At 48.0% G+C, this 14,619-nt stretch overlaps 1 protein-coding gene across 1 annotated transcript; it reads right to left on the reverse strand.

Moving 5' to 3' along the window:
- Positions 1-2,767: 2,767 nt before the first annotated feature.
- On the reverse strand, positions 2,768-4,455 carry LOC138657514 (uncharacterized). The gene is made up of 3 exons (XM_069745291.1): positions 3,859-4,455; positions 3,432-3,512; positions 2,768-3,191 (listed from the first exon to the last, which is right to left on the reverse strand). Exons 1-3 carry the CDS (start codon positions 4,453-4,455, stop codon positions 3,093-3,095), a joined length of 777 nt encoding a protein of 258 aa, XP_069601392.1. The 3' UTR covers positions 2,768-3,092.
- Positions 4,456-14,619: the final 10,164 nt, after the last annotated feature.

Below are 14,619 nucleotides of genomic sequence, written 5' to 3' on the forward strand. Positions count from 1 at the left end.
CGTGGCCAAATGTCAGCAGGCCGTCTTGAAACTAGTTTCATTGGGGAATCGAAGCCACACAGCGCAGGAGCTCTGGAATGCCATCAAGCAGGAGAGCGATGTGTGGTTACTGCAAGCGAATCTCCAGCCAGGCATGGTAGTGTGTGACAATGGCCGAAATCTGGTGGCAGCTTTGGCCCTTGGCAACCTCACTCACATCCCATGTCTGGCACATGTGCTCAATTTGGTTGTGCAGAGTTTTCTGAGGGACTATCCGGATCTTGATGCCCTGCTGCACAAGGTCCGCCTAGAGTGTGCTCACTTGCGGCGTTCCAGCTTGGCAAGATCCCGCATTGCTGCTCTGCAGCGCCGATTCCGCCTTCCGGAACACCGCATCATATGTGACCTACCTACCCGGTGGAATTCCACGCTACATATGTTGGAGCGGTTGTGTGAGCAGCAGCAAGCAGTTATGGAGTACCAGCTGCATCAGGCGCAAAGAAGTCGCAGTCAGCGCCGATCAGACTTCACAACCACAGAGTGGGCCACTATGAAGGACGTCTGCCAGGTTTTGCGTCCTTTTGATTATTCCACGCGGATGGCAAGTGCAGATGATGCACTAGTCAGCATGACTGTCCCCCTTATCTGCCTGCTTCAGCAAACTTTGCAAGGGTTAAGGGATGATGTTGTGGAAGAGGTGGAGGATGAGGAGTCACCTTTTCCATCAGCTTCTGGAGAGTCAGCGCCACGTGGTTCCTCACAAAGGGGAAGGGGCCACTTTGTGAGGAGGATGAGGAGGAGTCAATGGAGGAGGAAGAGCTCCGTCCAGAGGAGGGAGCGACACAATTGTCCAGTGGTCAGTGTGTACAGCGAGGGTGGGGTGATGACGAGCGGGCAGAGATCATGTCTCAAGCAGGGGACAGCGTTTCTGGGCCAGTTGGCAGTCTGCAGCACATGGTGGATTTCATGCTGCAGTGCCTGAGAAACAACCGCCGCATCGACCACATTCTCAACATGCCTGATTATTGGGTGTTCACCCTCCTCGATCCTCGCTACCGGGACAACGTCCAAAACCTCATCCCAGCGTTGACCCGGGAGCGTAAATTGCGGGAGTACCACGACACACTGGTGAATTCCATCATCTTCTCCAGTCCAACTGAGAGGAGTGCTGCTAGTGCTTTACAAAGCAGCTCAGTGCGTCGAGGCAGTGGGGGAGGCTCTGCCCAAAGAGGGAGCAGAAGCAGTGCCTCTGCCCAAGGCAAGCCCAGTATGGCACAACTCTGGCACACTTTTGTGTGCCCGCCCCAAATGTCTACACCATCACCGGCGGCTCCAGTCAGCAGGAGGCAACGGTTCCGTCAGATGGTGACAGACTACATGGCTTGCCCTCTTACTGTACTCCCAGACGGCTCTTCCCCGTTCAAGTTTTGGGTCTCTAAGCTGGATACATGGCCAGAGCTAAACCAGTATGCATTGGAGGTGCTGGCTTGCCCTGCAGCTAGTGTCTTATCGGAACGTGTCTTTAGTGACAAAAGCACAAGAAACAAGAGCCATCAAAATATCTGCACACCACCAAAGTTATGATAAAAATAATATAAGCTTTATTGGGAACATAATTAAAAACATCTAAAATCACACATAACCTCTGTGCAGATGCCCCTGTGAACACTGTATGCCAAAATATACATAGATATATAAACGTATGAAATCTTACAGACGTGTCCCTGCCCTCTGCACTTAATATTATTAATGTAACTATATATAGTCAAAATTTGGAATGAACACGCTGTATACAACCATATAACAACAATTATGCACACAGTCAAGTATAATACAAGCCACACAGCATGCAAATAGCATGCAACACCCCACCACAATATGCAGCTTCCAGCAAAAAACCCCTATGGACCCAGAGGAGCAGATAAATAAACTGCCCTAGATATCCAGAGAAAGGGACAGGGGAGGATGTCCAAATATATACCCTGAAACACCCTGCATAGTCTGATCCTAGGAGTGGTCAAAAGGTGAAGGTAGTGCTGGAGAAAGCACCATAGGATAAATCCTGCTGCAGGAGGCTGTGAGGCTGAATAGTCACAGGGCAAATGCGACCGGAGGAGAAGCCCAACGCGTGTCGCTGTTCTAGGACAGCTTCGTCAGGGGAAGTAGTGCAAATACCCCCAATAGCGCTTAAATACCTTATAATCAATTGTGTGGTCAGGTCAGGTGTGGCTGGCAGAGCATGGGGGCCGGAAAACCGGAAGTGACTCACCAGGAAGAAGGGAAAATGAAAGTGTCCTGAATAACACACTGAGCATGTGCAAATGGAAGGTCAAAACAGCAGAATGGATACAGGCAAAAAGCCTGAAGAAACGTAAGTGTTTATGACAGCGCAGCTCCCGGGAGCAGATGTGATGACAGTCCTGCAATGCATGACTGTCAGCACATCTATGGGCACAAGAGAGGAAGCATACTTGTACAGTCCATAGAGAGAGGCAGCAAGTACACAGCAAGGAAGAAAAAGCAGAACCAATCCTATAAGATTAATATAGAACCAGAAGATTAAATCCTGAAAATTTTTTTTTTTTTTTTTTTTTTTTTTTTTTTTATGATTATGTACATATATATACCAATAAATAAGCTCATATATGAGTCATAGTGTTATAACATGAAACATATACATATATATATATATATATATATATATATATATATATATATATATACATACATACACACACATATATACATACATACATACATACATACATACACATACATACATGCATTCCGGTGTGCAGACTTCACTAGAACATACAGTACATAGAAGACAGAATTAAATACCATCAAACTATGCTGAATCAGATTAATTCATCAATATATATACAGCACCCTCACAATACATATGGATAAAACTTCCATGATATGATATTACACAGGATTACAGGCGGATACTTCAATTGTCCTGTTATGTAGTATATGGTCCAATGGGGAAGGAGAAGAATTAGATCCCTCTCCCCTCCCCCCATATAATGTTCCATTTAGGTCCAGAGTCTTTTCCTCTTCTCCGAAGTTTTGTAAATGAAAAAACATAAATTCTTCTCCAGACCTCCATATCACAACCAGAGGGAGTCGATGCCACTCAATATGCTGTTCGGGAAATGCATAACTCTATTCCAAACGTCCACCACGTTCACCACGTCCACCACGAAATCCTGAAGAAGAATAGCCGAGTTATCCCAAAAAACCTGTAAAAAGGAGGTCCTCGTTAATTCCATGGGGCGCCATAGAGTGGAGCTGGTAGATCCAACGGGATTCTACCTGTAGCAATTTCTTATGCAATGTGCCACCCCTATCGGAGGTCCTCAGATGTTCCAAACCAATGACTCTAGTATTGGTATAACTCCCAGCATGATGAGTCAAGTAATGAGCCGCCACCGTAGTAAGGGTCTTACCTTTGCGTCTATCAGCCACCGCTGTATTGATCGTGGAAAAATGTCCCTGAATCCTCCGGCGCAGCTCCTGTGTGGTCTGGCCTACATAGACACGAGGGCAAGTACATATGATGGCATAGATAACATTAGATGTTTTGCAATTAATGTAGGACTTTAATCTATGTGGCGTCTGATCTGTTGGGTTAATAAAGGAATCTCGCGTGGGGTGCATATATGTACATACCGTGCAATTCCCGCACGGAAAAGAACCTTTCAGGACAATACCACGATTCAATTTATGAGTGGGCCTAGAATAATGGCTCCTCGTAAGTATGTCCCTAAAATTGGGAGCCCTTTTTGCGGTCACTAAGGGTCGTGGGCTGATCACCTGCGCTGTTTGCGTGTCAGCAGTCAGGATTCTCCAGTGATTGTTCAGGATGTCCCTTACCTGGTTCCACTGAGTATGGTATCCGGTAATGAAGCGCACAAATTTGTCCGTTTCCTTCTTTGTAGGGACCAGTAAGGTGTCCTGTGTCTGTATTTTTGCTCTCTGATAGGCCCGAGAGATACATTTCTTGGGGTAATTCCTCCTCCTAAATCTCTCCGTAAGATCATGGGCTTCCCTACGAAAATCCTCGTCATCGGTACAATTTCGTCGTGCCCTGAGGAATTGTCCCCTCGGAATGCCATCCCTCGTATGTTTTGGATGGAAGCTACGATACTCCAACAGACTATTAACCGCTGTGGGCTTGCGATAGAGACAAGTAGATAATTTGCCATTCTGACATTTAACCTCAAGATCCAGAAATTGCACTGCAACAGAAGAAAACTGGTGAGTCAAAAAAATATTAAAAGGATTATGGTTGAGGACGTCCAGAAATTCCAGACATTCCTCAATAGAGCCTGACCAAATAAAGAAAATGTCATCTATGAATCGCGACCAATGCCGTACCTTATTGATGAAGAAATTAGAGACATAGACGACAGTGTGCTCCCACCACCCTAAAAAAAGGTTTGCAAAAGCTGGGGCGCAGCGCGCTCCCATTGCCACGCCTGATGTTTGAATATAGAAGGTTCTGTCAAATAAGAAAAAATTGTGTCTCAAAACAAAATCTAATAAATCAATAATGAAGGAGTCATGCATTCTGTCAGAATTGGTTTGTTGATCGAGGAAAAACATGATTGCCTGTAGGCCATCATCGTGACTGATATTCGAATAAAGGGATTCCACGTCACAGGTAACCATAATCTCCCCTGATGATAAATCCAACCCTTTGTATATGCTGATAAAGTGTGAGGAGTCCCTAATGTGAGAAGGCAATTTAAGCACAAATGGCTGTAGAAAAAAATCAATGTAAATACACGCCTTCTCACACAGACTCCCAATACTAGACACGATAGGTCGGCCTGGGGGTTTATTCAAATCTTTGTGAACCTTGGGTAGCATATAGAACGTAGATGTAGTTGGTTCCTCTACCCAAATAAAGTCCCGTTCCTGAACACTGATAACCCCCAGTTCAAAAGCCCTATCCAAGAGAGCTCTCAATTTCGTAGAGAAAACCCCCGTAGGATTGGAGGGGAGTCTTCGATAAAAATGCTGGTTACCAAGTTGTCTACTTGCTTCCTCGAGATACAAGCTATGGGGCCACAGGACAACATTACCCCCCTTGTCCGCCTCCCTGATCAAGAATTCTTTATTTGACCATAGGTCAGATAGAGCCCGTCGTTCCTGAGTAGTCAAATTAGGCATGAGGCCTATCCTAGGGGGGAGTGCTTCAATATCTTGTTTGACCATCTCGAAGAAGATTTTGACAGCTGGTATAGTGGACAGGGGTGGACACACAGTGGATTTGTTCTTGTGAGGAAAATTACGCCTACCTGTGTTAGATTCACCCTCTTGTAGGAGCTCCATCAGATCTTGAAGAACTCCATGTTCAGTCTGATCAAGAGAGGAAATCGCCTGTGGTTGTATGTGCAAAACCTGGAGGACGATTTTCCTACAGAATAAGAAAAGATCCTTGATCAAAGTGAAATTATCAGCCCGTTGTGCCGGCGAGAAAGTCAGACCCCTGCTTAATACTGCAGTTTCAATAGGTGTTAGTTGGTGTTGAGACAAGTTGACAATCTGCAATGAATCATGTTTAACCCGAACATCAGACTCACCATCACTGTTGGTTGATGACGGGATCACTTGCGTTGTTTCATCCGTTTGTTGTGATATGGAGGTCTGTATCCCCTGTTCCTGGTGATCCGAGTGGTTAGGTCTATGTCTCCTATGCCCACGCCTAGTCCTGGTCCTGGTTCTGTGTCGCTTTCCGCCGAGGACAAAAAATCACGTGTCTTTAGTGCCGCAGGTGGTGTACTAACAGACCGTCGCATGCGACTATCCTCCGATAACGTTGACTGGCTTACTTTCCTGAAAATGAACCAGGCCTGGATCTCGCAGGAATTTGCCACTCCTCTGCCTGATTAAGTAATTGGGTGTCATCCAGGTCTCCTGCTGTGTTCATCTTTCTACCACCTGAACTGCTATGCCTGGGCTCCAACACCGCCAGTTGCGGCTCAGAAGTGCAGGCTGCACAGTAAAAACATACGACCCAGTGTTATTGGGTTTCAGTAACGTCAGCTGATCCCCAGCTGTGTAGCCGGCAATGTGTCCTGCGACCGCCACGCTGGCACAACAACCTAAATGTAAGGGAACCTGCCCCCCCCCGTCATTTGTTACTGAAAGAGCCATCTTGTGCAGCAGTAATGCTGCACAAGGAAAAGGTAGCTCTTTTAGTTTAGCTCCTTGCACACGCAGAACTTAACACTTATAAAATGTGTTCACTGATACCGTTATACCGTCCCGGAGCTGAGACTTTCCTTCGTAATGTGACGCAGCACAGCCGTCATTCCTACCCCCTTGGTGCCATGCGCTGCCTCCTCAGCGTTGTTTTAAGCTGTCACGGAGCCTGCGCTGTTCTGTTATCCCTTGGCCATGCCCTATTTGCGCTGCCTGTCTTCTGACATAATTTGGTGTCAGGCTGGCTGCGCCTGTGCGGCCGCGCTGCCCGAGATCCCGCCTCGCAGTGTCTTCTGATTGAATCACACTGCGGGCCTGGGATCCATGGGCATGTGCAGTGCATATCTTCCCCTCGGGCTCTCGCTCATCTCCCTCCGCCTTCTTTAGACTGTGCGCCATCAGCTGATCCCTAATAGCATGCCACGGCCGTGACACCGCACAGTCTGAAGAAGAGGGAAGGAGGGGAGTGAGAGTCGAGGGGAGTGAGCCCATGGATCCAAGGCCCGCAGTGGGATTACGTTAGACGACACTGCGAGGTGGGATCTGGAGCAGCGTGGACGCACAGGCACTGACAGCCTGACACCAAATTATGTCAGAAGACAGGCAGCGCTAATTGGGCATGGCCAAGGGATAACAGAACAGCGCAGGCTCCGTGACAGCTTAAAACAACGCTGAGGAGGCAGCGCACGGCACCAAGGGGATAGGAATGACAGCTGTGCTGTGTCCCATTACGAAGGAAATTCGCACCTCCGGGACGGTTTAACGGTATAAGGGGACACATTTTTAGTGTTTACTTCTGTGTTTGCAAGGAGCATAATTAAAAGAGCAACCTTTTCCTTTTGCATCCTTAGTGCTGCACTAGATGGCTCTTTCAGCTACAAACGTCTTGGGGGGGGGTTAAAGGTTCCCTTTCAACTTGCTCCAATCAGGCTTTGGCCTACACTCTGTTCCTCTGCTCCTCCTGCTGTCCCTGGGCTCTAACACCGCCAGTTGATGCCTGGAAGTGCTGTCTGCACAGTCAACAGTCGCTCCTCTGTTATTGGGGTTCAGTAACGTCAGCTGATCCCCAGCTGTGTGTGCTGCAATACCTCCAATCTGCTCCTCCTGCTGTCCCTGGGCTCTAACACCGCCAGTTGGTGCCTGGAAGTGCTGTCTGCACAGTCAACAGTCGCTCCTCTGTTATTGGGGTTAAGTAACGTCAGCTGATCCCCAGCTGTGTGTGCGGCAATACCTCCAATCTGCTCCTCCTGCTGTCCCTGGGCTCTAACACCGCCAGTTGGTGCCTGGAAGTGCTGTCTGCACAGTCAACAGTCGCTCCTCTGTTATTGGGGTTCAGTAACGTCAGCTGATCCCCAGCTGTGTGTGCGGCAATACCTCCAATCTGCTCCTCCTGCTGTCCCTGGGCTCTAACACCGCCAGTTGGTGCCTGGAAGTGCTGTCTGCACAGTCAACAGTCGCTCCTCTGTTATTGGGGTTCAGTAACGTCAGCTGATCCCCAGCTGTGTGTGCAGCAATACCTCCAATCTGCTCCTCCTGCTGTCCCTGGGCTCTAACACCGCCAGTTGGTGCCTGGAAGTGCTGTCTGCACAGTCAACAGTCGCTCCTCTGTTATTGGGGTTCAGTAACGTCAGCTGATCCCCAGCTGTGTATCCGGCAACGTGTCATGCGACCGCCACGCTGGCACAACTAAAATGTAAGGGGACCTGTCCCCCCCCCCCAGGCGTTTGTTACTGAAAGAGCCACCTTGTGCAGCACTAATACTGCACAAGGAAAAGGTCGCTCTTGAAATTATGCTCCTTGCAAACGCTGAACTGCACACTCATGTAATGTGTCCCCTCACACCGTCCAACCGACCCGGAGGTGGGACTTTCCTTTGTAATGTGACGCAGCACAGCCGTCAATGCTACCCCCTTGGCACCGTGCGCTGCCTCCTTAGCGTTGTTTGATTCCGTCATGGACCCTGCGCTGTTATGTTATCCCTTGGCCATGCACAGTTTGCGCTGCCCGTCCTCTGACATCATTTGTTGTCGTCCTGGCTGCGCCTGTGCGTCCACGCTGCCCGAAATCCCACCTCGCAGTGTCGTCTAATGTGATCCCACAGTGGGCCTGGTATCCATGGCCATGCGCAGTGCATATACTAGCCTCTCACTCCCCTTCCTCACGCTTCTTCAGACTAGGCGGCGTCAGCTGATCCCTAATAGCATGCCACGGCCGTGACGCCGCACAGTCTGAAGAAGCAGGAAGGAGGTGAGTGAGAGGCGATGATATGCACTGCGCATGCCCATGGATCCCTGGCCCGCAGTGGGATTACATTAGATGACACTGCGAGGTTGGATCTCGGGCAGCTTGGACGCACAGGCACTGCCAGCCTGACACCTAAATGATGTCAGAAGACGGGCACCGCTAACTGTGCATGGCCAAGGGATAACATTACAGCGCGGGCTCCGTGACAGAACCAAACAACGTTGAGGAGGTGGCGCACGGCACCAAGGGGGTTGGAATGATGGCTGTGCTGTGTCACATTACAAAGGAAAGTCCCACTTCCGGGATGGTTTGACGGTGTGAGGGGACACATTATATGAGTGTGTACTTCAGCGTTTGCAAGGAGCATAATTTTCGGAGCCACCATTTTCCATGTGCAGTATTACTGCTGTACAAGATGGCTCTTTCAGCAACAAATGCCTGGGGGGGGGGTTAAAGGTTCCCTTTCAACTTGCTCCACTGCAGGCTTCGGCCTACACTCTGCTCCTCTTTGATTCCCTGGGTTTCAACACTGTCAGTTGCCACCTGGAAGTGTTGTCTACACAGAAAAAACACTAGCTGATGTGTCAGTGGGGTTCAGCACCGCCAGCTGTTCCCCTGCTGTGTAGTCGGCAACGTGTCCAGCACAAGCCACGCTGGCACAACAGAACAAAAGCTGCCACCAGTGCAGGCTTCGGCCTACACTCTGCTCCTCTCCTCCTGCTGCTGCCCCTGGGCTCAAACACCGCTAGTTTTGGCCCGGAAGTGCTAGCTGCACAGAGAAAAACACCAGCCAATGTGTTAGTGGGGTTCAGCAACGCCAGCTGTTCCCCTGCTGTGTAGCTGGCAACGTGACCTGCAAACACCACGCAGGCACATGAACTGAAATTAAAGGGACCCTGCCACCCACCCCAAGGTGTTTCTATGTATAACAGCTACCTTGTACAGCAGTAATGCTGCATTTGTACAAGGTGGCTGACTTTTTCTCCTTGCCAACGTGGAACTCAGCACGTACAAAATGTGTCTCATTGAGACCATTCCTGTTATGTTTGCTAATGACAGGTGTTATGAAGGCAATCCAGAAACACAGTGTGCTTAGCGATCAGAGCGCACACAGTGATCTGACAAATACCCAAAAATACAAGAACGAGCTCTGAGACGTGGAAACTCTGTAGACTGCACACCTGATCCTATCCTAAACACAACTAAAAGCGGCTGTGGATTGCGCCTAACAACTACCTAGGCAACTCGGCACAGCCTAAGAAACTAGCTAGCCTGAAGATTGAAAAATAGGCCTGACTTGCCCCAGAGAAATTCCCCAAAGGAAAAGGCAGCCCCCCACATATAATGACTGTGAGTAAGATGAAAAGACAAAACGTAGGGATGAAATAGATTCAGCAAAGTGGGGCCCGATATTCTAGGACAGAGCGAGGACAGTAAAGCGAACTTTGCAGTCTACAAAAAACCCTAAAGCAAAACCACGCAAAGGGGGCAAAAAAAACCCACCGTGCCGAACTAACGGCACGGCGGTACACCCTTTGCGTCTCAGAGCTTCCAGCAAAACAAAAGACAAGCTGGACAGAAAAAAAGCAACAAAAAAGCAAAAAGCACTTAGCTATACAGAGCAGCAGGTCACAGGAACAATCAGGAGAAGCTCAGATCCAACACTGAAACATTGACAAGGAGCAAGGATAGCAGCATCAGGCGGAGTTAAGTAATGAAGCAGTTAACGAGCTCACCAGAACACCTGAGGGAGGAAGCTCAGAAGCTGCAGTACCACTTGTGACCACAGGAGTGAATTCAGCCACAGAATTCACAACAGTACCCCCCCTTGAGGAGGGGTCACCGAACCCTCACCAGAGCCCCCAGGCCGACCAGGATGAGCCGCATGAAAGGCACGAACAAGATCGGAAGCATGAACATCAGAGGCAAAAACCCAGGAATTATCTTCCTGAGCATAACCCTTCCATTTAACCAGATACTGGAGTTTCCGTCTAGAAACACGAGAATCCAAAATCTTCTCCACAATATACTCCAATTCCCCCTCCACCAAAACCGGGGCAGGAGGCTCAACAGATGGAACCATAGGTGCCACGTATCTCCGCAACAACGACCTATGGAATACATTATGTATGGAAAAGGAGTCTGGGAGGGTCAAACGAAAAGACACAGGATTGAGAACCTCAGAAATCCTATACGGACCAATAAAACGAGGTTTAAATTTAGGAGAGGAAACCTTCATAGGAATATGACGAGAAGATAACCAAACCAGATCCCCAACACGAAGTCGGGGACCCACACGGCGTCTGCGATTAGCGAAAAGTTGAGCCTTCTCCTGGGACAAGATCAAATTGTCCACTACCTGAGTCCAGATCTGCTGCAACCTATCCACCACAGAATCCACACCAGGACAGTCCGAAGACTCAACCTGTCCTGAAGAGAAACGAGGATGGAACCCAGAATTGCAAAAAAATGGAGAAACCAAGGTAGCCGAGCTGGCCCGATTATTAAGGGCGAACTCAGCCAACGGCAAAAAGGACACCCAATCATCCTGGTCTGCAGAAACAAAACATCTCAGATATGTTTCCAAGGTCTGATTGGTTCGTTCGGTCTGGCCATTAGTCTGAGGATGGAAAGCCGAGGAAAAGGATAGGTCAATGCCCATCCTACCACAAAAGGCTCGCCAAAACCTTGAAACAAACTGGGAACCTCTGTCAGAAACAATATTCTCAGGAATGCCATGCAACCGAACCACATGCTGAAAGAACAAAGGTACCAAATCAGAGGAGGAAGGCAATTTAGCCAAGGGCACCAGATGGACCATTTTAGAAAAGCGATCACAGACCACCCAAATGACTGACATCTTTTGAGAAACGGGAAGGTCAGAAATGAAATCCATCGAAATATGTGTCCAAGGCCTCTTTGGGACCGGCAAGGGCAAAAGCAACCCACTGGCACGAGAACAGCAGGGCTTAGCCCTAGCACAAATCCCACAGGACTGCACAAAAGTACGTACATCCCGTGACAGAGATGGCCACCAGAAGGATCTAGCCACTAACTCTCTGGTACCAAAGATTCCAGGATGACCAGCCAACACCGAACAATGAAGTTCAGAGATAAGTTTATTAGTCCACCTATCAGGGACGAACAGTTTCTCTGCTGGACAACGATCAGGTTTATTCGCCTGAAATTTTTGCAGCACCCGCCGCAAATCAGGGGAGATGGCAGACACAATGACTCCTTCCTTGAGGATACCCGCTGGCTCAGATAAACCCGGAGAGTCGGGCACAAAACTCCTAGACAGAGCATCCGCCTTCACATTTTTAGAGCCCGGAAGGTACGAAATCACAAAGTCGAAGCGGGCAAAAAATAACGACCAACGAGCCTGTCTAGGATTCAAGCGCTTGGCAGACTCGAGATAAGTCAAGTTCTTATGATCAGTCAATACCACCACGCGATGCTTAGCTCCTTCAAGCCAATGACGCCACTCCTCGAATGCCCACTTCATGGCCAGCAACTCTCGATTGCCCACATCATAATTACGCTCAGCGGGCGAAAACTTCCTGGAAAAGAAAGCACATGGTTTCATCACTGAGCAATCAGAACCTCTCTGTGACAAAACCGCCCCTGCTCCAATCTCAGAAGCATCAACCTCGACCTGGAACGGAAGAGAAACATCTGGCTGACACAACACAGGGTCAGAACAAAAATGACGCTTCAACTCCTGAAAAGCTTCCACAGCAGCAGAAGACCAATTAACCAAATCAGCACCCTTCTTGGTCAAATCGGTCAATGGTTTGGCAATGCTAGAAAAATTACAGATGAAGCGACGATAAAAATTAGCAAAGCCCAGGAACTTTTGCAGACTTTTCAGAGATGTCGGCTGAATCCAATCCTGGATGGCTTGGACCTTAACTGGATCCATCTCGATAGTAGAAGGGGTAAAGATGAACCCCAAAAATGAAACTTTCTGCACACCGAAGAGACACTTTGATCCCTTCACAAACAAAGAGTTAGCACGCAGGACCTGAAAAACCATTCTGACCTGCTTCACATGAGACTCCCAATCATCTGAGAAGATCAAAATGTCATCCAAGTAAACAATCAGGAATTTATCCAGATACTCACGGAAGATGTCATGCATAAAAGACTGAAACACAGATGGAGCATTGGCAAGTCCGAACGGCATCACTAGATACTCAAAATGACCCTCGGGCGTATTGAATGCAGTTTTCCATTCATCTCCTTGCCTGATTCTCACCAGATTATACGCACCACGAAGATCTATCTTAGTGAACCAACTAGCCCCCTTAATCCGAGCAAACAAGTCAGATAACAATGGCAAGGGATACTGAAATTTAACAGTGATCTTATTAAGAAGGCGGTAATCAATACACGGTCTCAGCGAACCATCCTTCTTGGCTACAAAGAAGAACCCTGCTCCCAGTGGTGATGACGATGGGCGAATATGTCCCTTCTCCAGGGATTCCTTCACATAACTGCGCATAGCGGCGTGTTCGGGCACGGATAAATTAAATAATCGACCTTTAGGGAATTTACTACCAGGAATCAAATTGATAGCACAATCACAATCCCTATGCGGAGGTAGAGCATCGGACTTGGGCTCTTCAAATACATCCTGATAATCAGACAAGAACTCTGGGACCTCAGAAGGGGTGGATGACGAAATCGACAAAAATGGAACATCACCATGTACCCCCTGACAACCCCAGCTGGATACAGACATGGAATTCCAATCCAATACTGGATTATGGGTTTGTAGCCATGGCAACCCCAACACGACCACATCATGCAGATTATGCAACACCAGAAAGCGAATAACTTCCTGATGTGCAGGAGCCATGCACATGGTCAGCTGGGCCCAGTATTGAGGTTTATTCTTGGCCAAAGGTGTAGCATCAATTCCTCTCAATGGAATAGGACACCGCAAAGGCTCCAAGAAAAACCCACAACGTTTAGCATAATCCAAATCCATCAGATTCAGGGCAGCGCCTGAATCCACAAACGCCATGACAGAAAACGACGACAAAGAGCATATCAAGGTAATGGACAGAAGGAATTTGGACTGTACAGTACCAATGACGGCAGACCTAGCGGACCGCTTAGTGCGCTTAGGACAATCAGAAATAGCATGAGTGGAATCACCACAGTAGAAACACAGACCATTCAGACGTCTGTATTCCTGCCGTTCAACTCTAGTCATAGTCCTATCGCACTGCATAGGCTCAGGTTTAACCTCAGGCAGTACCGCCAAATGGTGCACAGATTTACGCTCGCGCAAGCGTCGACCGATCTGAATGGCCAAAGACAAAGACTCATTCAAACCAGCAGGCATAGGAAATCCCACCATGACATCCTTAAGAGCCTCAGAGAGACCCTTTCTGAACAAAGCTGCCAGCGCAGATTCATTCCACTGAGTGAGTACTGACCATTTCCTAAATTTCTGACAATATACTTCTATATCATCCTGACCCTGGCACAAAGCCAGCAAATTTTTCTCAGCCTGATCCACTGAATTAGGCTCATCGTACAGCAATCCGAGCGCCAGGAAAAACGCATCGACACTACTCAATGCAGGGTCTCCTGGCGCAAGAGAAAATGCCCAGTCTTGAGGGTCGCCGCGCAAAAAAGAAATAATAATCAAAACCTGTTGAATAGGATTACCAGAAGAATGAGGTTTCAAGGCCAGAAATAGCTTACAATTATTTTTGAAACTTAGAAACTTAGTTCTATCTCCAAAAAACAAATCAGGAATAGGAATTCTTGGTTCTAACATAGATTTTTTGTACATTTATAACGAGATTATCCATTGAAGAGCACAGACCCTGAATATCCATGTCCACACCTGTGTCCAGAATCACCCAAATGTCTAGGGGAAAAAAAAAAAGTGAACACAGAGCAGAAAAAAAAAAAAAAATGATGTCAGAACTTTTTCTTTCCCTCTATTGAGAATCATTAGTTCGGCTCCTTGTACTGTTATGTTTGCTAATGACAGGTGTTATGAAGGCAATCCAGAAACACAGTGTGCTTAGCGATCAGAGCGCACACAGTGATCTGACAAATACCCAAAAATACAAGAACGAGCTCTGAGACGTGGAAACTCTGTAGACTGCACACCTGATCCTATCCTAAACACAACTAAAAGCGGCTGTGGATTGCGCC

Source organism: Ranitomeya imitator, chromosome 1 (assembly GCF_032444005.1).
Source record: "Ranitomeya imitator isolate aRanImi1 chromosome 1, aRanImi1.pri, whole genome shotgun sequence".
Taxonomy (NCBI): domain Eukaryota; kingdom Metazoa; phylum Chordata; class Amphibia; order Anura; family Dendrobatidae; genus Ranitomeya; species Ranitomeya imitator.

Coding starts and splice junctions, on each gene's coding strand:
- LOC138657514 (XM_069745291.1), bottom strand. CDS start 4,455: ATGGGAGCGCGCTGCGCCCCAGCTTTTGCAAACCTTTTTTTAGGGTGG. Junction 3,513..3,858: donor ACCATACTCAGTGGAACCAG/GTAAGGGACATC, acceptor GTGTCTATGTAG/GCCAGACCACACAGGAGCTG. Junction 3,192..3,431: donor GGTGGCTGATAGACGCAAAG/GTAAGACCCTTA, acceptor ATTCTTCTTCAG/GATTTCGTGGTGGACGTGGT.